This window comes from Oncorhynchus masou, chromosome 33, assembly GCF_036934945.1.
Source record: "Oncorhynchus masou masou isolate Uvic2021 chromosome 33, UVic_Omas_1.1, whole genome shotgun sequence".
Lineage (NCBI taxonomy): Eukaryota > Metazoa > Chordata > Actinopteri > Salmoniformes > Salmonidae > Oncorhynchus > Oncorhynchus masou.
Window position 1 is genome coordinate 22,202,765 of NC_088244.1, and position 25,667 is coordinate 22,228,431.

Here is a 25,667-nt window from a genome sequence, read left to right on the forward strand (position 1 = left end):
TTTTTCAAATACCTGAAACAGCTTTTTCCTATAATCTATAGCCATAATCATTATTCTTAACTCTATGTCAAAAATATGTTTATTTTTCTTCATATCAAGCCATAAGACTGCCGAACAATTAATCAAATGGCCACCGGACTATTTACATTGACACCCCGACGCTGCTACTATTTGCTGTTTATCATCTATGCATAGTCACTTCACCCGTACTTACATGTACAAACGACCTTGACTAACAAGTAGCCCCGCACATTGAATCGGTACCGGTACCCCCTGTATATAGCCTCGTTATTGTTATTTTACTGTGTTACTTTTTATAAATATTTACTTTAGTTTATTTGGTAAAAATGTTCTTAACTCTTCTTGAACTGTACTGTTGGTTAAGAGCTTGTAAGTAAGTATTTCACAGTAAAGGCTATACTTGTTGTATTCGGCGCATGTGACAAATAAAGTTTGATTTGATTTTGATTTGATTTGACCTCTTGAGCTGTCTGTATCCTCCTGACTAGTGGTTATTTTTTTAAAGAAACTAAATATGTTTCTCTGCATCTGCAAAAATCTGGGTAGAAGATTGAAAAGAATGTGAGTCTTAATCAGTGCATTTAGTAATCGCTTGCTTTATCTAAAGTCTACCTCCCTTGCCAGCAGGTATGTCAGCTAAGATAGTTAAACAAGCTAGCTACTTTAATTTGATTGATAGCCTGAAATGGCTTCTTGGTAGCTAATTATGAGGTTGGGAGATTGGAAACCTATCTTGGTTAGCTAAAGCCAGCCTCATAAAATGCTAGTAGTAGTACAGAGAAACAACAACAAAAAATGAAAGACTTATTTATATATATGATATTTTTTTACAGGACATATCTGAGGGTGCACGTGCCCCTGTGCCCCCTATGGGCATGACGATTCTGTTTGTGATGATGATGGTATTGTTGTCTGACTATTCTTAGAATGCACGTATTGAGAGTTGCTCTTCATCACCGAATGATGATTGTACAACTTTCATGTATGACTTTGTTTTTGGGTGCTGTCACTGACCCATGACATAAATGTATGGTTAAGTGGTTTTCTGAGGTTTTTGCTAACACAATTCTTACTTCTTAATTCCCTTCTAATTTCACTTGTATTTGTCTCTGTTTTGTGTCTCTCCTCCAAGACTCAGAAACCCTGGAGATAGGCCGGATCATAGAGTGATTCCCTAAACCCTGCCTTTCACATCACCTGCTCAGTCCGAAACGCTGGTTTGACACGCCTCTGGACCTTCCCCGATCACGTTCACCCACCTACCCACACCCCTGCAGAACTGCGTCTGAAACCCCTCACTTCTTCAAACCTCTGCCTGCTGGGATAAATGAGTGGAAGGGCTGGAGAGGATAGGGCTGGGATATGTACCAGAACCCACACAGGTAATGTCCATAGTTATACAGGTGACCTTAGAATAACAGGTGAACAGTTTTTATTTTGGACATTAGGTTAAGAAAATACATATGAAGGTTGTTCATTTTTTTCTTAAATAACTTTCAGAAAGGCTATGTTGCATGTCTAATTTAAGTTGGTGGATCTATGAATGTTTCCAAGTTTATTGAAACTCAAACTGCCCCTTTCCTCCTACACAGAATGTCCTGGTTTAGTGGCTTCCTAGTGGCCAGAGTGGATGACCGAAAGACTTCGTGGGGGGAGCGAAATGGCAAGAAGTCCAAGCAGAAGGGAGGCTCATCCCTTTGCAACCCGCGTTACATGAGCTGCCTGCGGGATCCGGACGCCTTGGAGCCCCCCTCTGGAGCCCCCCTCCACCCCCACCACCGCGGAGGGCCGGCTGGGGCGGTGGGCGGGGGGGGCAACTTTGGCGTGCGCTGCATCTGGCAAGAGGACCACTACGGCAAACGGGGCGGCGCCGCCGGGGAAGTGGTGGGGCTCAAATCTGTCGACATGGGCTTTGAGGATGGGGACCTGAAAGGGAGGAAGGTGGGGTGTAGAGGGGGTGGTGGGAAGGGGGGGGATGAGGGTCCCAATGGGGAAGGTGAGGTGACGGTGGCGGACTGCTGGCTGCGGGTGATGCAAGTGTTCCAGTCCAAGAAGTTCCAGTCTCATAAACTGGAGCGTCTGTACCAGCGCTACTTCTTCAGGCTCAACCAAAGCTCCCTCACCATGCTGATGGGGGTGCTGGTGATTGTGTGCGGCGTGATGCTTACCTTCCATTGTGTCCACGCAACCCCGGACGTGGCCTACTCCTCGGCCCTCTCTGTGGCCATGGCCCTGTTCATGGCTCTCATGGTTGTGTGTAACCGGAACGGCTTCCACCAGGACTACATGTGGATGGTGAGCTACCTGGTCATCGGTGTGCTGTTGCTGGTGCAGGTGTTCGGGGTGTTGATGGTGGCGCCTCGCAGCGCATCTGAGGGCATTTGGTGGTCTGTCTTCTTCATCTACATCATCTACACGCTTCTGCCTGTCAGGATGAGAGCAGCCGTGCTGAGCGGAGGGGTGCTCTCCACCATTCACCTGGTCACCACCTGGCAGTTCAACCAGGAAGACGTGTTTCTTTGGAAACAGGTAGGAACTCAGCCTGCTCCTGTCCATCATAAAGATATAGTATATGTTCTATTTAAGTATGTGGGTGCCATAGTGTACACAACTGAAGGGAATTCTTCTATTGTTGTCAAGCGACGTCTTTGGCATGACAATGAACAAACACAGACACGACTATCCAAATAATTTGTGACCGGCACTATTCCTTTGGTTGTCCGGCTATGTTAATTAACTGAGTTTTCTGCTTTGGCTTGAGTGTAGACCTACCATTCCACTCACGGTTGACAAGACATTTGGGTGATGACCCATATAGGCAGTAGCTTACTAGCCCACTTTTTGGGGTTAGATGTGCCTCTTGGCCTGCAGTGTGTTGTATTCATTTGTTTAAATGTTTCTATGGCTGCAGTGAGTGTGTCTTTGTAAGCTGAGACTTTGTGGTATCTGGGCCTTGCTCTTGGACCTACAGCACGGGCTAGAATATTATTTGTTGTATCAGTGCAGCCAACCATGTGGTTCAAGTCTGACAAGACATTGTTTTCAGGGGCATGTTTGTGGATTTGGCAGCATGTGCAGTCCCAAGGGAAAGTCTACACACCCCTTGCACAGTCTTCACATTTTGATGCCTTAAAATTCAATCAAAATAAATTATTAAATTGGGGGAGTTCCTCCCAATCTACACAACCTACTCCACATTTTCGAGGTAAAATACAAATTAGAGAGGATGTTCAGAATTAATAAAAATACATACAAATAAAGTTGTATTGATTGTGTGTCTGTCTTCACACACCAGAGGTAATACTTGGTGGAAGCACCGTTGGAAATCATTATAGCTGTGAATAATTTTGAATCAGGTTTTACTAACCTTGCACAACTCTTCAGGCAACATAAATCCATTGTTTTTGTCAAAATTGCTCAAGCTCAGTACATTTGGTTGGTAATCATTGCTGTACAACAATATTCAAACCTTGTCCTTGATTTCAAGCAGATTTAAGTCATGACTGAGACTGGACCATTCAGGCACACTCAACACCTCTTGGAAAGTCATTCTGGTGTTCTTTGACATTCAAATTGGTGTTATTGTCCCACTGTAAGACTCTATCCCAGGGTTAGGCTTTCAGAAGACTGAGGAGGTTTATCCCATAACTTTTCACATAGTCTTTGCTCCTGCTGTTGACAAGCATACAAATAACAAGATGCTGCTACCACAATACTTGAAAGTGTTACTTGAATTTCCATTCACTTTGAGTAGGTTATGTAGATCCGAAAGAAGGGAAAAATATTTTTTTTAAAGATAGAATTTTAATTCAGAAAAATGTAAAGACGTTTTGGTCACTGAATGGAACAGTGTTTGTCACTGTGTTGTCACTATATTTCTGAATGTTATGTAATAGTGTGTTTGTCAGTGTGTTGAGGCAGTGAGTGTGTGTGTGTGGGTGTGGGTGTGGGTGTGGGTGCAGGTGTGTGTGTGCGAGTGCGAGTGTGTATCTGTGTGTTTGTGTATGTATGTGTGTGTGTATGTGTGTGTGGCCTACTGTAGGTTGTTTGTGCGTCATGCCAAGGACCCAGGGGCTAGCTGAAGGTCAGTGGGCTAAATTAACCGCCTCGACCGGCCGGCTGTGTGTGTATTTGTGTCTGCGTGAGTGTTTGTGTGTGTACGTGCGTGTGTGTGTGTGTATGTGTTTGCACGTGCTTACATGAATACTCGTGTATGTGCACATGCTCATAGCACGTGCAGGTGTGTGTGATTGTTTTCCAGAAAGAGAATATCATGGCCCATGATAATATAAAGCAGTATCACTCAGGTCTCTGTGCTCCCACACAAGAGACACTTTGTACTTTTTCCAAGGGTGGGGGGTTCTGTATGAAGGCTGAGGCTAGGTGCATTCAGTACTACTGTAACCGTTGTGTAACAGTTTATGACCGTTGGGAGGAAATATGGGATAGGAATAATGTGGTGATCATTCCAGGAAAAACAACAAGGGGACACAGAAGAATGTTTGGCTTCATGGTAGAACATTAATCGTTATATGTTGATTGAAGGGAACAGGATTTGATAACTGCCCACTGAGAGAGTGCTCCGCCTTGGTCCAGGTTCACATTTTCACAAGCTAATTGTGCATGAAATGACTTCATGTCAGGATTACAGGCTTTATACACTGAGTGTACAAAACATTGCTCTTTCCATGACAGACTGACCAGGTGAAAAATCTATGATCCCTTATTGATGTAACTTGTTAAATCAATTTCAATCAGTGTAGATGAAGGTGTAGATTGTGTATGTGTTCTATTCAGTGGGTCAATGGGCAAGACAAAAGATTTAAAAGCCTTTGAACGGTGTATGGTGGTAGGTGCCAGGCACATAATTTGTGTCAAGAATTGCAACACTGCTGGGTTTTTCACACTCAACAGTTTCCCGTGTGTATCAAGAATGGTCCAACACCCAAAGGACATCCAGGCAACTTAACAACTGTGGGAAGCATTGGAGTCAACATGGGCCAACTTCCCTGTGGAACACTTTAGACACCTTGTAGAGTCCATGCCCTGAAGAATTGAGGGGGGTGGCACTAAATATTAGGAAGGTGTTCTTAATGTTTTGTACACAGTGTAAATATACACTCTATATACTCTATACACATATTTTTGTAAAAAACAGAGTTGTTTACCAAAGGATGTTACTTAGGAAGAGGAAAAGGGAACCCATTTGGTTTCTGTGAAAGAGAGATAAGAGATAGTTTACAACGTGTTGTTTTTCATTAATTGAGACAGAACTATACTGGACTGTCACTCATGACTAGACTAGTGTCTATCATTCATCAAGCCACTGTAGGAAAGGTAACTGCTGAAATATGGTAGCCTACCAACATATGTGTAACAACTCTATGGTGCTATATGGTGAGAACTGGGCTACTGGGCACGTGCATAATGTAAAGGTGTTCTTAATGACCCCCACATCATGCATATCCCTCAATGCACACAGTGTTTTCCTTGCTGTGGTAAAATGAATGAGGGTCCTATTGAACGAGCAGAGCTGAGCGATGGTGAGATCCTTCCTGTGATCATCCATGTGTGTACAGGGCTGTACAGTAATAAAGTGCCATCCATCACTTCTTTACGATTGTGTGCAAGTATTTCCCCTTTCTCTGATAACTCATTAACCTCGCTGGGTTTCTGTTGGCATCGTTAGCCACAGATAATGATGAACAAACACATACAGTGTAATGACATTGTGGTGTAATTAGGATGCAGGGTATGTTGTCTGCCTGTCACTTGTATGTATCGCTGGCCTCTCTCCACCTGTCACTGATCCAAACCCCCCTGCTGAGAGCATGCGTCCCTGGGCTGGAATACAAATCTAGAACCAGGATGTCTTTGGGCCTTTAATCTGTCATGGTCTGTGTGGAAATAAGACCTCTTCTTCACTCACTAGCGCTGTAGCCTTTTTAATGTTTGTGTGTATGTGACAGTGTGTGTGTGTGTGCATATGAGTGTGTGTTTCTGTGTGGGTTGAGGGGACTGTACACATATTGTTTCCATTTACAATAATGGAAGGCTGTGTTCTCTGAAAGGCCTTGGTAGGTAGATGCTGTGTGTGCGCGCACATGTGTGTACACTTTATGTGTGTTTGCATGACCCATGTGTGAAATTGCAATCCCAACGCAACTCTTAAAAGTCTTTAAACACTGTAATAATTGCAAAGGTTTTGAAAAATCCTGGAATAGCTTCACTGCTCGCTGGGAGGTCAAGGGCAATTCAAAGAGTCTCCAGGCCAAACCCTTCACAGACTGTAGATCCTGCTCACACTGCAGGGCTCCTCAGATGCACGTCATTATCATTTGTTTGTTTGTATTTCCTTTAGCAGAACAAAGGGGATTGCAGATCTAACACCCAGATCAGATGGTTGTTCAGGTAAAGGTGCTCCGTGGAGAGACTATGCTACACCAATACCTTTAGCTGCATCATAGCTGCTAACCTCAAGGCTAATTGTCCAGAATATAATTGTATTGTGTGTGTAGTGTAGCCTAAAACTGCAGTTTTTCATGTTTGAGTATTTTTGTGTCATAGCCAGTGAAACAGACCTAAACTTCTTCCTACTCTCTCAGTTTTTTATTGTAAACAACCAAATTAAACATTTTGGAAGAAAGCCTCACTCAATTAGAAAATGCTCTCTCTCTTTCCCCCCTCCCCTCTGCTCTTTCCCTCGCTCTCTCTTTGTAATCATCAATGTCTTCTCTTTTCCCAGCTGGAATCAATTAACCACACAAACACACATACACGCATACACGCACACACACACACACACACACACACACACACACACACACACACACACACACACACACACACACACACACACACACACACACACACACACACACACACACACACACACACACACACACACACACACACACACACACACACAGTTCCTGGTTTCTGTTGGCTCAGGGCTCTCCATTAAAGGGTTCATAGCAGCCACTCAACCCAACCTGTGTGGGTACCATGTTGCTAAACACTAACACGCACTCTCCATCATGCACAAGCACACACATGCGCACGCTAGCAGACAGGCTGACACGTACCCACACAATCATATGCACACACACACACACACACACACACACACACACACACACACACACACACACACACACACACACACACACGCACACACACACACACGCACACACACATGCACACACACACGCACACAAAGTCAAACACGCTGGTAATTTTTTCCGTGGTACATCATGACACCCAACCTAATGCATTTGAGGGATAGATCTTTGATCCCCTTTGATCCCCAAACACCACAGAGTTCCTGAAAGCCCATTAGACGGACAGATGAACGGACAGACAGAACATTGAGCCATGCTGTCGTACTCTGAGTCAGGGGATAGTCAATACGTTTCAATGGCCTGTTTGTCTCCTTCTCATGACATGGTTAAAAAAATCCTTCTTTAATTCCTTCCTACAAGAGATATTACACACTGACCTATACAGTGCATTCGGAAAGTGACTTTTGGACTTTTTCCACATTTGGTTTTTAGAAAAATGCTCATCTTTACAAACTACGAACAGAAATACCTTGTTTACATAGTTATTAAGAACCTTTGCTATGAGACTTGAAATTGAGCTCAGATGCAGATCTGGGGAAGGGTATAAAAAATGTCTGCAGCATTGAAGGTTCCCAAGAACACAGTAGTCTCCATCATTCCTCAATGGAAGAAGTTTGGAACCATCAAGACACTTCCTAGAGCTGGCCGCCATACCAAACTGAGCAATTGAGGGAGAAGGGCCTTGGTCAGGGAGGTTATCAAGAACCAGATGGTCACTCTGTGACAGATCTCTAGTGTTCCTCTGTGAAGATGGGAGAACATTCCAGAAGGACAACCATCTCTGCAGCACTCTACCAATCAGCCCTTTATAGTAGAGTGGCCAGACTGTAGTCACTCCTCAGTAAAAGGCACATGACAGCCCACTTTGAGTTTGCCATAAGGCACCTTCAGGACCTCAGAGTGGGGTGAAGGTTCACCTTCCAACAGGACAACGACCCTATGCACACAGCCAAGACAACGCCGGAGTGGCTTCGGGACAAGTCTCATCATTGGCCCAGCCAGAGCCTGGACTTGAACCCAATTGAACATCTCTGGAGAGACCTTAAAATAGCTGTGCAGCAACGTTCTCCATCCAACCTGACAGAGCTTGAGATGATCTGTAGAGAAGAATGGGAGAAATTGCCCAAATACAGGTGTGCTAAGTTTGTAGCGTCATACCCAAGAAGACTCAAGGCTGTAATCGTTGCCAAAGGTGGTTCAACAAAGTACTGAGGAAAGGGTTTTAATACTTTTGAAGTCGGAAGTTTACATACACTTAGGTTAGAGTCATTAAAACTGTTTTTTCAACCACTCCACAAATTTTTTGTTAACAAACTATAGTTTTGGTAAGTTGGTTAGAATATCTACTTTGTGCATGACACAAGCCATATTTCCAACAATTGTTTACAAAGATTATTTCACTTATAATTCACTGTTTCACAATTCCAGTGGGTCAGAAGTTTACATACACTAAGTTGACTGTGCCTTTAAACAGCTTGGAAAATTCCAGAAAATGATGTCCTGGCTTTAGAAGCTTCTGATAGGCTGATTGACATAATTTGAGTCAATTGGAGGTGTACCTGTGGATGTATTTCAAGGCCTACCTTCAAACTCAGTGCCTCTTTGCTTGACATCATGGATAAATCAAAAGAAATCAGCCAAGACCTCAGGAAAAAATTGTAGACCTCCACAAGTATGGTTCATCCTTGGGAGCAATTTCCAAATGCCTGAAGGTACCACGTTCATCTGTACAAACAATAGTACGCAAGTATAAACACCATGGAACCACGCAGCCGTCATACTGCTCAGGAAGGAGACGCGTTCAAAAAGTGCAAATCAATCCCAGAACAACAGCAAAGGACTTTGTGAAGATGCTGGAGGAAACAGGTACAAAAGTATCTATATCCACAGTAAACGAGTCCTATAACGACATAACCTGAAAGGCCGCTCAGCAAGGAAGAATCCACTGCTCCAAACTGCACATGGGGACAAAGATCGTACTTTTGTCCTCTAGTCTGATGAAACAAAAATAGAACTGTTTGGCCATAATGACCATCATTATGTTTGGAAGAAAAAGGAGGATGCTTGCAAGCCGAAGAACATCATCCCAACTGTGAAGCCGGGGGTGGCAGCATCATGTTGTGGGGGTGCTTTGCTGCAGGAGGGACTGGTGCACTTCACAAATAGATGGCTTCATGAGGAAGTAAAGTTATGTGGATATTGTGAAGCAACATCTCAAGACATCAGTCAGGAAGTTAAAGCTTGGCCGCAAATGGGTCTTCCAATTGACCCCAAGCATACTTCCAAATTTGTGGCAAAATGGCTTAAGGACAACGAAGTGAAGGTATTGGAGTGGCCATCACAAAGCCCTGACCTCAATCCTGTAGAACATTTGTGGGCAGAACTGAAAAGGCGTGTGCGAGCAAGGAAGCCTACAAACCTGACTCAGTTACACCAGCTCTGTCAGGAGGAATGGGCCAGACTTCACCCAACCTATTGTGGGAAGCTTGTGGAAGGCTACCTGCAACGTTTGACCCAAGTTAAACAATTTATAGGCAATGCTACCAAATACTAATTGAGTGTATGTAAACTTCTGACCCACTGGGAATGTGATGAAAGAAATAAAAGCTGAAATAAATAATTCTCTCTACTATTATTCTGACATTTCACATTCTTAAAATAAAGTGGTGATCCTAACAGACCCAAGACAGGGAATTTTTACTGGGATTAAATGTCAGGAATTGTGAAAAACTGAGTTTAAATCTATTTGGCTAAGGTGTATGTAAGCTTCTGACTTCAGCTGTATGTAAATGTGATATTTTGTAAAAACATGTTTTTTGCTTTGATCTGAATTCTCTTCGAATGCACTGTACCTAAACACAGGGTTTTTGCTGGTGAGAATACGCCTAATGTCTCTGCAGTCTGCATGTTCACACATGATGCAGTTCACAAATTTGATATTCAGTATTTGCTGTTCATGAATATTGTTGTTTTGTCCCTTGTGAAGCAGCAATGTTTTCTAGGATCTTTGCAACAGTCCCCCTAGAGAAGCAAGGACCAATGAGCAACATAGGAAAGGAATCATCATTTTACCATCACTTCTGAGAATGACTAGAACAACAAAAGCAGCACCACTGCTAAGCAATCATGTCTCCCTCAGTGTTTGTGTTCAGTTCAGTCCAGCAGTTGCCACGGAAACAACTACGACTCACGTAGTCAAGACCCAGTAGGCTGTGTTGGTTTATAGAGTTGAGTTGCTGTTGCATTTTAACACATTTTTAAGCAGATCTATACTTTTTCCTCCCCTATCGATTAGATTGTGTAAAAGGATACACATATTCTGAGCCTGTACCATGATTCTAAACCTGTACCATGACTCTGAGCCTGTACAATGATTCTGAGCCTGTACCATGATTCTGATGAGCCTGTACAATGATTCTAAGCCTGTACCATAGTTCTGAGGAGCCTGTACAAGGATTCTGATGAACCTGTACCATGATTTTGAGGAGCCTGTACAATGATTCTGAGCCTGTACCATGATTCTGAGGAGCCTGTACCATGATTCTGAGCCTGTACCATAATTCTGAGGAGCCTGTACCATGATTCTGAGCCTGTACCATGATTCTGAGGAGCCTGTACCATGATTCTGAGGAGCCTGTACCATGGTTCTGAGCCTGTACCATGATTCTGTGGAGCATGTACAATGATTCTGAGCCTGTACCATGATTCTGATGAGCCTGTACAATTATTCTGAGCCTGTACCATGATTCTGAGGAGCCTGTACAATGATTATGAGCCTGTACCATGGATATGAGGAGTCTGTACAATGATTTGGAGCCTGTACCATGATTTCGATGAGCCTGTACAATGATTCTGAGCCTGTACTATGATTCTGATGAGCCTGTACTATGATTCCGAGCCTGTACCATGATTCTGAGCCTGTACCATGATTCTAAACATGTACCATGATTCTGAGCCTGTACCATGATTCTGAGCCTGTACCATGATTCTAAACATGTACCATGATTCTGAGCCTGTACCATGATTCTGAGCCTGTATCATTCATGTTGGGGGACCTCTTAGTATTGTGACAATGTTTTTTACATCCGGACAGCAGAATTAGAAGTTGGGGTTAAGGTCAAGGTAATGGTTTATGTTAGTTGTTGGGTTGTTCTAAGGTCCGTGCTATCCAGAGTCCTTATGACATCCCTATTCCATTGAAGTTGCAATTTAAAATGGTTAAGGTAAGGGTTAAGGTTAGGGTTAGGCAAGGGTGATGGTTATGGTTATGGTTAGGGTATAGGGTAGTGTATAGCACTGACCGTCAACCAAAACCAGGGGTTGTGTTCTGTGTGTGTGTGTGTGTGTGTGTGTGTGTGTGTGTGTGTGTGTGTGTGTGTGTGTGTGTGTGTGTGTGTGTGTGTGTGTGTGTGTGTGTGTGTGTGTGTGTGTGTGTGCGTGCGTGTGTGTGTGTGTGTGTGTGTGTGTGTGTGTGTGTGTATATAGCCTGACTGTTGTTTTAGGACTTAGCTTTGATCTCTAACACGAATTACAAAATGGCGTCTAGATTCCGCTGCCATCCACAGGCATGACCATCGGGATAGTACATTGTGCTGTATACAAGCTGTGCTCTGTTGCTGACTTAGCGCTGAGCCGTTGGGCTGTGTAGACACCTTTGTTCTCTCCTCTGGTGTGGATACGGCACAGTCCAAATGTAGAATGGACTATGGCTGGGAGAGAAGGCACTTGAGCGGAGATTGGGGGCAATATGTGGGAGGGAGAAGGACATACAGGTTTTTTTTTTTTGCCATTGTCTGTCTGGTTCAGAGAAGCTTATCTGTGGTCATCTAGCTGGGGGGTCTGTGACGTCGGAGGGGATGGCTGCCGTTTTACGGGCTCCTCACCAACTGCTATTTTGTGTGGTTTTTTTTCACATTGTTTGTAACTTATTTTGTACATAATGTTGCTGCTACCGTCTCTTATGACCGAAAAGAGCTTCTGGATATTATAACAGCGATTACTCACCTCGAATGGGACGAAGATATTTTCTTTAATGAGTCCGACGCGAAGGATATACTGCTTCTCTGAGACCAGGCCCAAATCCCTGTCCTTCGCGTGAAGAAAATAAGGAAATACAGGGGCGGAGATCGGGGTGCCATGAATTCATCAGCGAGTGAGGAACCCGCCTCTACCATCCATTCTATTGGCCAATGTGTAATCACTGGAGAATAAACGGGATAATCTCCATTTGAGACTATCCTACCAATGGGATATTACAAACTGTAATATCTAATGTTTCACAGAGTTATGGCTGAATGATGACACGGACAATATACAGTTGGCTGGGTTTACCATGCATTGGAAGGACAGAACAGCTACATATGGTAAGACGAAGGGTGTGTGTCTATTTGCAAATAACAGCCAGTGTGCAATGTCTAATATTAAGAGTCTCAAGGTATTGCTAGCCTGAGATATTTTTCGTAGCCGTCTATTTACCACCACAAACCGATGCTGGCACTAAGTCTGCACTCAACGAGCTGTATAAGGCCATAAACAAACAAGAAAATGCTCATCAAGAAGTAGTGCTCCTAGTGGCCAGGGACTTTAATGCAGGCAAACTTAAATCCATTTTACATAATTTCTACCAGCATGTCACATGTGCAGCCAGAGGGAAAAAACTCTTAGACCACCTTTACTCCACACACAGAGACGCATACACAGCTCTCCCTTGCCCTCCATTTGGCAAATATGACCATAATTCTATCCTCCTGATACCTTCTTACAAGCTAAAACTAAAGCAGGAAGTACCAGTCACTCGCTGGTACTTCCTGCTTTACGGTCAGACTGTTTTGCTAGCACAGACTGGAATATGTTCCGGATTCATCCAATGGCATTGAGGAGTATACCACCTCAGTCACTGGCTTCATCAATAAGTGCATCGACTTCGTCGTCCCCACAGTGACCGTACTTACATATCCCAACCAGAAGCCATGGATTACAGGCAACATCCACACCTTGCTAGAGGCTAGAGCTGATGCTTTCCGCTATGCCCTCAGATGAACCATCAAACAGGCAAAGCGTCAATACAGGACTAAGATTGAATCCTACTACCCCGGCTCTGACGCTCGTCAGATGTAGCAGGACTTGCAAACTATTACAAATTACAAAGGGAAACTACCCAGAGCTGCCCAGAAACACGAGCCACCAGACGAGCTAAATCACTTCTATGTTCGCTTCGAGGCAAGCAACACTGAAGCATGTATGAGAGCACCAGCTGTTCCAGATGACTGTGTGATTGCGCTCTCTGTAGCCTATATGAACAAGATTTTTAAACAGGTCAGCATTCACAAGGCCGTGGGGCCAGATGGTTTACCAGGACATGTACTTAGAGTATGCGCGGACCAACTGGCAAGTGTCTTCACTGACATTTTCAACCTCTCCCTGACTGAATCTGTAATACCTACAGGTTTCAAACAGACCACCATAGTCCCTGTGCCCAAGAAGGCGAAGTTTATCTGCCGAAATGACTTCCGCCCCATAGCACTCACGTCGGTAGCCAAGAAGTGCTTTGAAAGGATGGTCATGGCTCACATCAACACCATCATCCCAGAAAACCTAGTCCCACTCCAATTCGAAAACTGCCCCAACAGATCCACAGATGACGCAATCTCAATCGCACTCCACACGGCCCTTTCCCACCTGGACAAAAGGAACACTTTCTGATGGGCCGCACTTAGGTGGTAAGGGTAGGCAGCAACACATTTGCCACGCTGATCCACAACACGGGGGCCCCTCAGGGGTGTGTATTTAGTTCCCTACTGTACTCCCTGTTCACCCATGACTGCATGGCCAAGCACGACTTCAACACCATCATTACGTTTGCTGATGACACAACAGTGGTAGGCCTGATCACCGACAACGATGAGATAGCCTATATGGAGGAGGTCAGAGACCTGGCAGTGTGGTGCCAGAACAACAACCTCTCCCTTAACTTCTTGAAACTCCCCATCCCGGATCCGGGTTTGTGACTAAAGCCTCAGGCTCATTAGCATAACGCAACGTTAACGATTTCTGAAAATCGCAAATAAAATGAAAATAATGCGTCTGCTCTCAAGCTTAGCCTTTTCTTAACAACACTGTCATCTCAGATTTTCAAAATATGCTTTTGAACCATAGAAATTGACGAATTTGTATAAGAGTATGCAAAGCTAGCATAGCATTTTGAGTAGCATTTAGCACGCAACATTTTCACAAAAACCAGATAACCAAATAAATAAAATCATTTACCTTTGAAGAGCTTCTGATGTTTTCAATGAGGAGACTCTCAGTTACATACCAAATGCGCAGTTTTTCCTGAAAGTGTCTGTGTGTAGGAGAAATCGTTCCGTTTTCTACATTGCGTCTGGCTACCGAAACGAACCGAAAATTCAGTCACCTACAACGTAAAACTTTTTCCGGATTAACTACATAATATCGACCGAAACATGGCAAACGTTGTTTGGAATCAATCCTCAAGGTGTTTTTTCACATATCTCTTCATTGATATGCAGTTCGTGGAAGCTTGCTTTCCTCTCTGTATCGCATGGAAAAATACTGGCAGGTGACTTTTGCGCACCAATTTTGGCGCAGGACACCGGGCGGACACCTGGTAAATGTGGTCTCTTATGGTCAATCTTCCAATGATCTGCCTACAAATACGTCACAATGCTGCAGACACCTTGGGGAAACGACAGAAAGGGCAGGCTCATTCCTCTCGCATTCACAGCCATATAAGGAGACAATGGAAAACAGAGCCTCAAAAATCCTTGTCATTTCCTGGATGCCATCTCATCTTGGTTTTGCCTGAAGCTCACGTTCTAGGGCACGCACAGAGAATATCTTGGTATTTCTGGACACGTCAGAGTGTTGTCTTTCGAATGCTATCAATTATATGCATAGTCGAGCATCTTTTTGTGACAAAATATCTTGTTTAAAACGGGAACGTTTTTCATCCAAAAATGAAATAGCGCCCCCATAGATGTAAGACAAAGACAAAGGAGCTGATCATGTACTACTGGAAAAATACTTCACTGGGGCCAAGCTCCCTGCCATCCAGGATCTATATACTAGGTGGTGTCAGAGGAAGGCCCAGAAAATTGTCAAAGACTCCAGTCACCCAAGTCATAGACTTTTCTCCCTGTTACCGCACGGTAAGCGGTAACGGAGCACCAAGTCTAGGTCCAAAGTCTCCTTAACAGCTTCTACTGCCGAACAATTAATGAAATGGCCACCTGGACTATTTACATTGACCCTCCCCCTTCCTTTGTTTTTATACTGCTGCTACTAGCTGTTTAATATCTATGCATAGTCACTTTACCCCTACCTACATGTACAAATTACCTTGACTAACCTGTACCCCCGCACATACAGTGGCAAGAAAAAGTATGTGAACCCTTTGGAATTACCTGGATTTCTGCATAAATTGGTCACAAAATTTGATCTGATCTTCATCTAACACAACAATAGACAAACACAGTCTGCTTAAACTAATAACACACAAACAATTATACGTTTTCATGTCTTTATTGAACACACCATGTACATATTCATAGTGTAGAGTGGGAAAAGTATGTGAACCCTTGCATTTAATAACTGGTTGACCCTCCTTTTTTTCTTAAGATGTCTGGTGTGAACTGCTCTCGAGTTCATGCCACAGCATTTTCAAGCGGGTTGAGGTCAGGATTCTGACTGGGCCACTCCAGAAGGCCTATTTATATATTTCTTGGTAAACTTGGGAATTCATTTTTCCATCGATGATAGCAAGCTGTCCAGGCCCTGAGATAGCAAAGCAGCCCCAAATAATTATGCTCCCTCCACCATACTTTACAGTTGGGATGAGGTTTTGATCTTGGTGTGCTGTGCCTTTTTTTCTCCACACATAATGTTGTGTGTTCCTTCCAAACAACTCAATTTTAGTTTGATCTTTCCACAGAATATTTTGCCAGAAGAGCTGTGGAACATCCAGGTGCTCTTTTGCAAACTTCAGACGTGCAGCAATGTTTTTTTTGGACAGCAGTGGCTTCTTCCGTGGTGTCCTCCCATGAAAGCCATTCTTGTTTACTGTTTAACGTATCGTAGACTCGTCAACAGAGATGTTAGCATGTTCCAGAGATTTCTGTAAGTCTTTAGCTGACATTCTAGGATTCTTCTTAAACTGATTGAGCATTCTGCACTGTGTTCTTGTAGTCATCTATGCAGGACGGCCAGTCCTAGGGAGAGTAGCAACAGTGCTGAACTTTCTCCATTTATAGACAATTTCTCTTACTGTGGACTGATGAACATCAAGGCTTTTAGAGATACTTTTGTAACCCTTTCAATCTTAATGCAAGTCAACGATTCTTAATCTTGGATTTGATTTGATTTTGATATGATGCTGCATGCTTTGGATTCTTCTGGGGCATTGTAAAAGCTCACTGTGTTTTCAGACCTAGTGTGGGGGAGGGAAGAGGGGGCTGTTAAAACGCTTGACTCTTTACTCATATCACAGTTTACTCAATTTACTCATGACGCTGCCTACTCCAGCTGTTGTTGTCCTACGAGCAAAAAATATTGCACTTTATTTGGAACACTAAGCCAGACAATATTAAACGTTCCTATTTATATCATTATTATGAGTTTGAGGAACAGAACGTATTAAATAATAAAGCATTATTATACTAAGATTAATAAGAAAGGCTCATCCATTGTTCATCCTTTGTTGCCTTTATACAGATTACAACTTCTGATTTATGGTTAGTTGAAAATCCAACCTTTTTCAGGTTTGGCTAATGATTTTATGAATGGGAATGGTGGAGTTATGTCACACATGCAGCTATCGAAAATATATGGGAATGTTTGTTCAATCCAAAGTTATAACCAACTCATTGCAGCATTACCGCAAAAATGGAGGCCACAAATGAAAGGGGGAGAAGGTAGGGAACATATTAAAAAACAAAATTGGCTGAAAAAATACACTACTTTCATATGAGGACTATTACTTTGACAGCTGCCTCATGTAGGTTGCAAAATAGCTCTGAAAGATTTTTGATGTACTGATTCCATGGCACATGGTTTATGAACTGATACACAAAACAACGCTTGATTCAGCATTGAGTTTTCCATTGAAATTATTATGTTATATACTGTATATATATATACTGTATGCGGCATACAACAATCTCAGCTCTGCAGATTTTGCGGCAAAGAAACAGAATCATTAGATAATTTATTCTGGTATTGTCCCCATGTAACTTGATTCTGGTCACAGATTCAGGAATGGATGAAAAATCACAACATTCATTTAAAATTGACCCTACAAATAGTAGTGTTGGGTGATTTGGAAAGCCATAGTCAATCAATAAACTATATAATAATACTATAGGAAAAATATGAATCTTTAACTTACAATCTGTGGATAATATAAGACTGGTCATCTTAGGCTTTTTGGAATTTGGTAGTGAGTGTTGCAACCGAGGACAGACCATTTTTATGCACTAGCCGCTTCAGCACTCGGCGGTCCCGTCCTGTGAGCTTGTGTGGCCTACCACTTCGCGGCTGAGCCATTGTTGCTCCTAGACGTTTTTGACTTCACAATAACAGCACTTACAGTTGACCGGTGCTGTTCTAGCATGGCAGAAATTTGACGAACTGACTTGTTGGAAAGGTGGCATTCTATGACGGTGCCACGTTGTAAGTCACTGAGCTCTTCAGTACGGGCCATTCTACTGCACATGTTTGTCTGTGGAGATTGCATGGCGGTGTGCTCGATTGTATACACCTGTCAGCAATGGGTTTGGCTGAAATAGCCGAATCGACTAACTTGAAGATGTCCATATACTTTTGCCCATGTAGTGTAGGTGGGATGGGCTGAGAGTAGCAGATTATATTATTATCCAAACTATATTTTTATGTAACTACTGTGTATAAAAGTAATATGTATGTAACATGTGTGTAAAATGTATACAGTACCAGTCAGAAGTTTGGACACACCTACTCATTGAAGGGTTTTTTCTTTATTTTACAATTTGTAGAATAACAGTGAAGATATTAAACTATGAAATAACACATATGGAATCATGTTGTAACCAAAAAGGTGTTATTTTATATCTTATATTCTTCAATGTAGCCACCCTTTGCCTTGATGACAGCTTTGCACACTCTTGGCATTCTCTCAACCAGCTTCATGAGGAATGCTTTTCCTCATGTGGGAAGGAGTTCCCACATATACTGAGCACTTGTTGGCTGCTTTTCCTTCACTCTGCGGTCCAACTCATCCCAAACCATCACAATTGGGTTTGAGGTTGGGTGATTGTGGAGGCCAGGTCATCTGATGCAGCACTCCATTGCTCTCCTTGGTCAAATAGCCCTTACACAGCCTGGAGGTGTGTTTGGGTCATTGTCCTGTTGAAAAACAAATGATAGTCCCACTAAGCACAAACCAGATGGGATGGTGTATCGCTGCAGAATGCTGTGGTAGCCATGCTGGTTAAGTGTGCCTTGAATTCAAAATAAATCACCGACAGTGTCACCAGCAAAGAAGCACCACATCATCACACCTCCTCCTACATGCTTCACGGCGGGAACCACACTTGTGGAGATCATCCATTCACCTACTCTGCGTCTCACAAAGACACAAAGGTTGGAACCAAAGGATAGATTTCCACTGGTCTAATGTCCATTGCTCGTGTTTCTTGGCCCAAGGAAGTCTCTTCTTATTATTGGTGTTCTTTAGTAGTGGTTTCTTTGCAGCAATTCAACCCTGAAGGCCTGATTCATGTTGTCTCCTCTGAACAGTTGATGTTGAGATGTGTCTGTTACTTGAACTCTGTGAAGCATTTATTTGGCCTGCAATCTGAGGTGCAGTTAACTCTAATGAACTTATCCTCTACAGCAGAGGTAACCCAGGGTCTTCTTTTCCTGTGGAGGCCTTATGAGAGCCAGCTTCATCATAGCACTTGATGGTTTTTGTGAATGCACTTGAAGAAACTTTCACAGTTTTTGACATTTTCCAGATTGACTGACCATGTTGTTTCTCTTTGCTTATTTGAGCTGTTCTTGCCATAACATGGACTTGGTCTTTTACCAAATAGGGCTATCTTCTGTATACCACTCCTACCTTGTCACAACACAACTGATTGGCTAAAACGCATTAAGAAGGAAAGAAATTTCACAAATCTACTTTTAACAAGGCACACCTGTTAATTGAAATGCATTCCAGGAGACATGAAGCTTGTTTAGGGAATGCCAAGAGTGTGCAAAGCAATCATCAAGGCAAAGGGTGGCTACTTTGAAGAATTTCAAATATAAAATATATTTTTATTTGTTTAACATTTTTTGGGTTACTACATGATTCCATATGTGTTATTTCATAGTTTTGATGTCTTCACTATTATCCTACAATGTAGAAAAAGTAGGTGAGTAGGTGTGTCCAAACTTTTGACCGGTACTATATGTGGTGGAGGATGGGCCAAAACTATTTTTTTTTTTAAATACAATAAAAAGTTGTCTGTCATCCTATAACCCGATGGCCTCTCTCTGATAATGGTTTGGCTGCGGTTTTGTTTTGGTGTTATTATTCTAGAATCCTGTCTGTGTGGATCTAATTTAAACAGACCTGTTTGATGGCTCAAATTCTGAATGATGATGCTGAGAGTTTGTGAGAGAAAGGGGTAGTAAAACAGTATTTAGTCAGTCAGCACCCATAGACAGTAGTAAACAGAAGGCATGCAGGTTTAAAGAACTGTAATAGGCGGGGCCTCCCTCTCTCTATATATATGTCCATACAGCTCTCATTTCAGATAGGGGCAGAGAGAAAGCTGTGTAGACATGGAGCCCAGGCTGAGTACACAAACCCAGATGCAGATGCACAACAGAGGGAGGGAGGAATGGAAAGAAAGAGACTGGTACTGAGAGAGAAAAAAGGAGCCAATGAGAAACAAAAAAGAAGGGGGAAGTAAAGAAAATGAGACAGAAAAACAGAGATAGCTAAAGAAAAAGAGAAACAATCACAGGCAGACTCACGCACACGCACGCACACACACACACACACACACACACACACACACACACACACACACACACACACACACACACACACACACACACACACACACACACACACACACACACACACACACACACACACACACACACACACACACACACACACACACACACACAGGGAGACACGAGGCACAACTCAGAAAGAATGATGCATCTTCTGTTAGTGATTTGTTACTAGTTCTCTCTTTTTGGGTGCGAGAATGTGTTTTATAGACTCTGATCTAACGCAGATGTTTGAAGGACTTTCAGATGCTTCACAAAGGCCATAGCGCTCTGACTGCTCTCTCCCTGGCCCCATTTCAACAACACTATCCCATCAGTCACTGCTCCCACTGGGAAAATTGACTTATAAATTCGCTGCAGCTCTCCTCCTCTCCACTTCCTGTACTGTTATTTCCCACTAAATGACTTTTCCCAGCTCATGCTACATGTCTTACTCCATGTCTTGAAATGACCGCAATAGTGATATCATTCCTACTGTAGAGCAGTAGTTAGTGTAGGTTCTGAGACACCTCAGGTTTCTTCATGTAGGAGGCAGCCTGGTTGTTTCCAAACAGATCTGGCTCTGGTTACAGTGATTGGTTCTTGTTCTGGGTACAGTGAACAAGCAGTGAACATCAGTGATAGTGGTCCCAAACTGTGATAGCTAGTTGCTAGCCTGAGACCACTCCATCCTCCTCTCTCGGTCCAGGTCTGTAGTACCCTCCACCTTCCCTCTCTAGGTCCAGGTCTGTAGTACCCTCCACCCTCCTCATTAGGTCCAGGTCTGTAGTACCCTCCACCTTCCCTCTCTAGGTCCAGGTCTGTAGTACCCTCCCACTCTAGGTCCAGGTCTGTAGTACCCTCCACCTTCCCTCTCTAGGTCCAGGTCTGTAGTACCCTCCACCTTCCCTCTCTAGGTCCAGGTCTGTAGTACCCTCCACCCTCCTCATTAGGTCCAGGTCTGTAGTACCCTCCACCTTCCCTCTCTTGGTCCAGGTCTGTAGTACCCTCCCACTCTAGGTCCAGGTCTGTAGTACCCTCCACCTTCCCTCTCTAGGTCCAGGTCTGTAGTACCCTCCACATTCCCTCTCTAGGTCCAGGTCTGTAGTACCCCCCACCCTCCTCATTAGGTCCAGGTCTGTAGTACCCTCCACCTTCCCTCTCTAGGTCCAGGTCTGTAGTACCCTCCATCCTCTTCTCTAGGTCCAGGTCTGTAGTACCCTCCCTCTCTAGGTCCAGGTCTGTAGTACCCTCCATCCTCTTCTCTAGGTCCAGGTCTGTAGTACCCTCCATCCTCTTCTCTAGGTCCAGGTCTGTAGTACCCTCCATCCTCCTCTCTAGGTCCAGGTCTGTAGTACCCTCCATCCTCCTCTCTAGGTCCAGGTCTGTAGTACCCTCCACCTTCCCTCTCTAGGTCCAGGTCTGTAGTACCCTCCATCCTCCTCTCTAGGTCCAGGTCTGTAGTACCCTCCATCCTCTTCTCTAGGTCCAGGTCTGTAGTACCCTCCATCCTCCTCTCTAGGTCCAGGGCTGTAGTACCCTCCCTCTCTAGGTCCAGGTCTGTAGTACCCTCCATCCTCCTCTCTAGGTCCAGGTCTGTAGTACCCTCCCTCTCTAGGTCCAGGTCTGTAGTACCCTCCATCCTCTTCTCTAGGTCCAGGTCTGTAGTACCCTCCATCCTCCTCTCTAGTTCCAGGTCTGTAGTACCCTCCACCCTCCTCTCTAGGTCCAGGTCTGTACCCTCAGTGACCCTCCTGGGCAGGGGATGGCAGGTCTCTGGAGGGAGCTTGTGGAATGTGGTTGATCCCTGCTAAGTGAACTCTGTGTGGTGCTAGTGTCTCTGACAGGTCACAGTCTTTCAGGGTGTGAGGCACTGGCCTTCGCACCATCAAGGGCTAATGCTAACCACAACGCTTTAGCCCCAGGTTAAAGAAGGGGAGAGGGCAGAGGAATATTGATGAAAAACATCATCATCATTAGTATAATCATCATAATGTCAACTATACAGTATGTCCATGTTTCCTTGGCCTTTGTTTTGAATGTTGTGTACCTGTCTGTGTAAGAGCACAGGAGGAGCTTATGAATGGACTTGTATGGGATTGTAACTGAACAGTAAACAACGACATCAAACATGGAGACAATTGCAAGTGAAGTGGATGTGAGGGGGAATGCCCAAAGGTGCAAACTCAAGTGTCAAATGATTCCACTGGTTAATGGTTTCACACAAACACACATGCGCAGTTGCACGCAAGAACACACACACACTCCCAGCTCCTAGCACCCAGTTGTGATCGGGTCCTCAGTGTTTGGTGTTGGCTGAGTATTGTAAAGGGGGAAGAAGGAGAGCAGGATGGGGGGAAGAGGGGTGGGTGTGAGATAGTCCGCTGTAGTACCACTATACTGTATGTGTCCTTACTGGGAACAGGAAAAGAAAGAAAGGAAAGACCCCTTCCATGTGTTTTCACGTATAAACACCCCATACAGACTGTGTCCTCCCTCTCAGTTTTAGGTCACACATCTCTGGCGAAAGACGTTAACCCATTTGATCAGAAATCGTATAAGATGTGAGATGTTAGGCTTGGGCAGTGCTTTTTTGATTTCTAATGGCAACTGGATAGAGATTCCTGACAGATTATATGTTGGACATGTTTTCTGGATATGACACTCTGCTAAATGACTCAGATGGTGCGATCAGTGACAGATTATGTTAAGTATGAGAGGTCACTTTTGCTGTGTGTCTTACTCTCCTCCCAGCTGTCTCTTCTCTCCAAATACATTCTCACTTTCTCTCTCCTTCTAAGCACAATTCTCTCCCTGGTGGGACTGACATATTGAGAGGATATCTGTTGTTTATAGTGTTTATAGACACTGGGGCCAGAGCACAGACTTCCTGCTAAAGTAAATGACCGGTGAGCTAAATCCATTATAAAGGAGCAGAAATGATAAATAAACTCCCTGGAGGTTCTATTAACTCATCTTCATCTGGCCCTCCTGGGTGATGATGGCTGGGAACAGCAAAGGGATAGCAGGGTGAAATGTGCTGGGGTTCAGAGAGGACAAGGGAGAGGAGTTTAGCAGGAGTCTATCCCCCTGGAGCTCAGCTTGGTGGAGCATGGCCTGGACTGGGTGTGAAGGGCTAGTGGGTGGTTGGACTGTGATTGTTGCAAGGGCACTTTAGTGATTTGAACTTTGTAAATCCTACCTACCACAGTATATTCTGAGCATTAGCCTACACCATATTTTTCCAGTCAGATTTTTCCTTTCTTGTGATACTATGGTTATACTCATCATATTTCCAATGTTAAAAGCAGTTATGTTTCAGTGTGTCCATATAAGCGGAAATTCTTGTTTATGCCGCGATTAAAAAATCCACAGACAACTACCTATTCCTATAATTTACAGTGTTAAATAATATTACTATGTGATAAAAATATTTTAAGTGAACAAATTATTAATTTTGCCATTCTAATAAGGTTGGTAGAAATGTGAAAATTGTTGTGGAAATCTGTTGTCGCTCAAGTCGACTACAAAACCCACAATGCAATGCTCTCTCTATGAGCTGGCTGGCGACACACACTAGTGACCCGTCATTCAGGCCAGGTGGAGCGCAGCCCAACCTCCTTTTAGCCCCACCTGTTTAGCTAAAAAAAATATATACAGTGGGGCAAAAAAGTATTTAGTCAGCCACCAATTGTGCAAGTTCTCCCACAGGCCTCTCTCATCTCCCAAAGATGAGAGAGGCCTGTAATTTTCATCATAGGTACACTTCAACTATGACAGACAAAATTAGAAATTGTAGGATTTTTTATGAATTTATTTGCAAATTATGGTGGAAAATAAGTATTTGGTCAATAACAAACGTTGTAAGTGTTCACAAGGTTTTCACACACTGTTGCTGGTATTTTGGCCCATTCCTCCATGCAGATCTCCTCTAGAGCAGTGATGTTTTGGGGCTGTTGCTGGGCAACACGGACTTTCAACTCCCTCCAAAGATTTTCTATGGGGTTGAGATCTGGAGACTGGGTAGGCCACTCCAGGACATTGAAATGCTTCTTACGAAGCCACTCCTTCGTTGCCCGGGCGGTGAGTTTGGGATCATTGTCATGCTGAAAGACCCAGCCACGTTTCATCTTCAATGCCCTTGCTGATGGAAGGATGTTTTCACTCAAAATCTCACGATACATGGCCCCATTCATTCTTTCCTTTACACGGATCAGTCGTCATGGTCCCTTTGCAGAAAAACAGCCCCAAAGCATGATGTTTCCACCCCCATGCTTCACAGTAGGTATGGTGTTCTTTGGATGAAACTCAGCATTCTTTGTCCTCCAAACACGACGAGTTGAGTTTTTACCAAAAAAGTTATATTTTGGTTTCATCTGACCATATGACATTCTCCAATCTTCTTCTGGATCATCCAAATGCTCTCTAGCAAACTTCAGACGGGCCTGGACATGTACTGGCTTAAGTAGGGGGACACGTCTGGCACTGCAGGAGTTGAGTCCCTGGCGGCGTAGTGTGTTACTGATGGTAGGCTTTGTTACTTTGGTCCCAGCTCTCTGCAGGTCATTCACTAGGTCCCCCCGTGTGGTTCTGGGATTTTTGCTCACCGTTCTTGTGATCATTTTGACCCCACTGGGTGAGATCTTGAGTGGAGCCCCAGATCAAGGGAGATTATTGGTGGTCTTGTATGTCTTCCATTTCCTAATAATTGCTTCCACAGGTGATTTCTTCACACCAAGCTGCTTACCTATTGCAGATTCAGTCTTCCCAGCCTGGTGCAGGTCTACAATTTTGTTTCTGGTGTCCTTTGACAGCTCTTTGGTCTTGGCCATAGTGGAGTTTGGAGTGCGATTGTTTGAGATTGTGGACAGGTGTCTTTTATACTGATAACAAGTTCAAACAGGTGCCATTAATACAGGTAATGAGTGGAGGACAGAGGAGCCTCTTAAAGAAGAAGTTACAAAAATCTTGCTTGTTTGTAGGTGACCAAATACTTATTTTCCACCATAATTTGCAAATAAATAAATTAAAAATCCTACAATGTGATTTTCTGGATTTTTTTCCTCTTTCTGTCTGTCATAGTTGAAGTGTGCCTATGATGAAAATTACAGGACTCTCATCTTTTTAAGTGGGAGAACTTGCACAATTGGTGGCTGACTAAATACTTTTTTGCCCCACTGTACAGTACCAGTCAAAAGTTTGGACACAGCTACTCATTCCAGGGTTTTTCTTTATTTTTACTATTTTCTACATTGTAGAATAATAGTGAAGACATTGAAACTATGAAATAACATATATGGAATCATGTAGTAACCAAAAATATAATATATTTTATATTTGAGATTCTTCAAATAGCCATCTTTTCCCTTGATGACAGCTTTGCACACTCTTGGCATTGGACTGTCGTTGAATCAAGTCAACAATCTACTGGCAAATCCTTTTCAATCCTTGTCATATGAAGAGAAATAATGAAGAGAAATTAAA

General features: G+C 43.5%; 1 protein-coding gene across 1 annotated transcript in view; it reads left to right on the plus strand.

Annotated features, from left to right (window-relative positions):
• Window positions 1-25,667, plus strand: part of LOC135528017 (adenylate cyclase type 6-like) — a 57,797-nt gene that overhangs the window by 10,348 nt on the left and 21,782 nt on the right. The window contains exons 2-3 of the mRNA XM_064956772.1: window positions 1,154-1,403; window positions 1,614-2,550. Coding sequence (XP_064812844.1) covers window positions 1,384-1,403; window positions 1,614-2,550 — 957 coding nt within the window. The 5' untranslated portion in view covers window positions 1,154-1,383. The remainder of the gene's footprint in view (window positions 1-1,153; window positions 1,404-1,613; window positions 2,551-25,667) is intronic.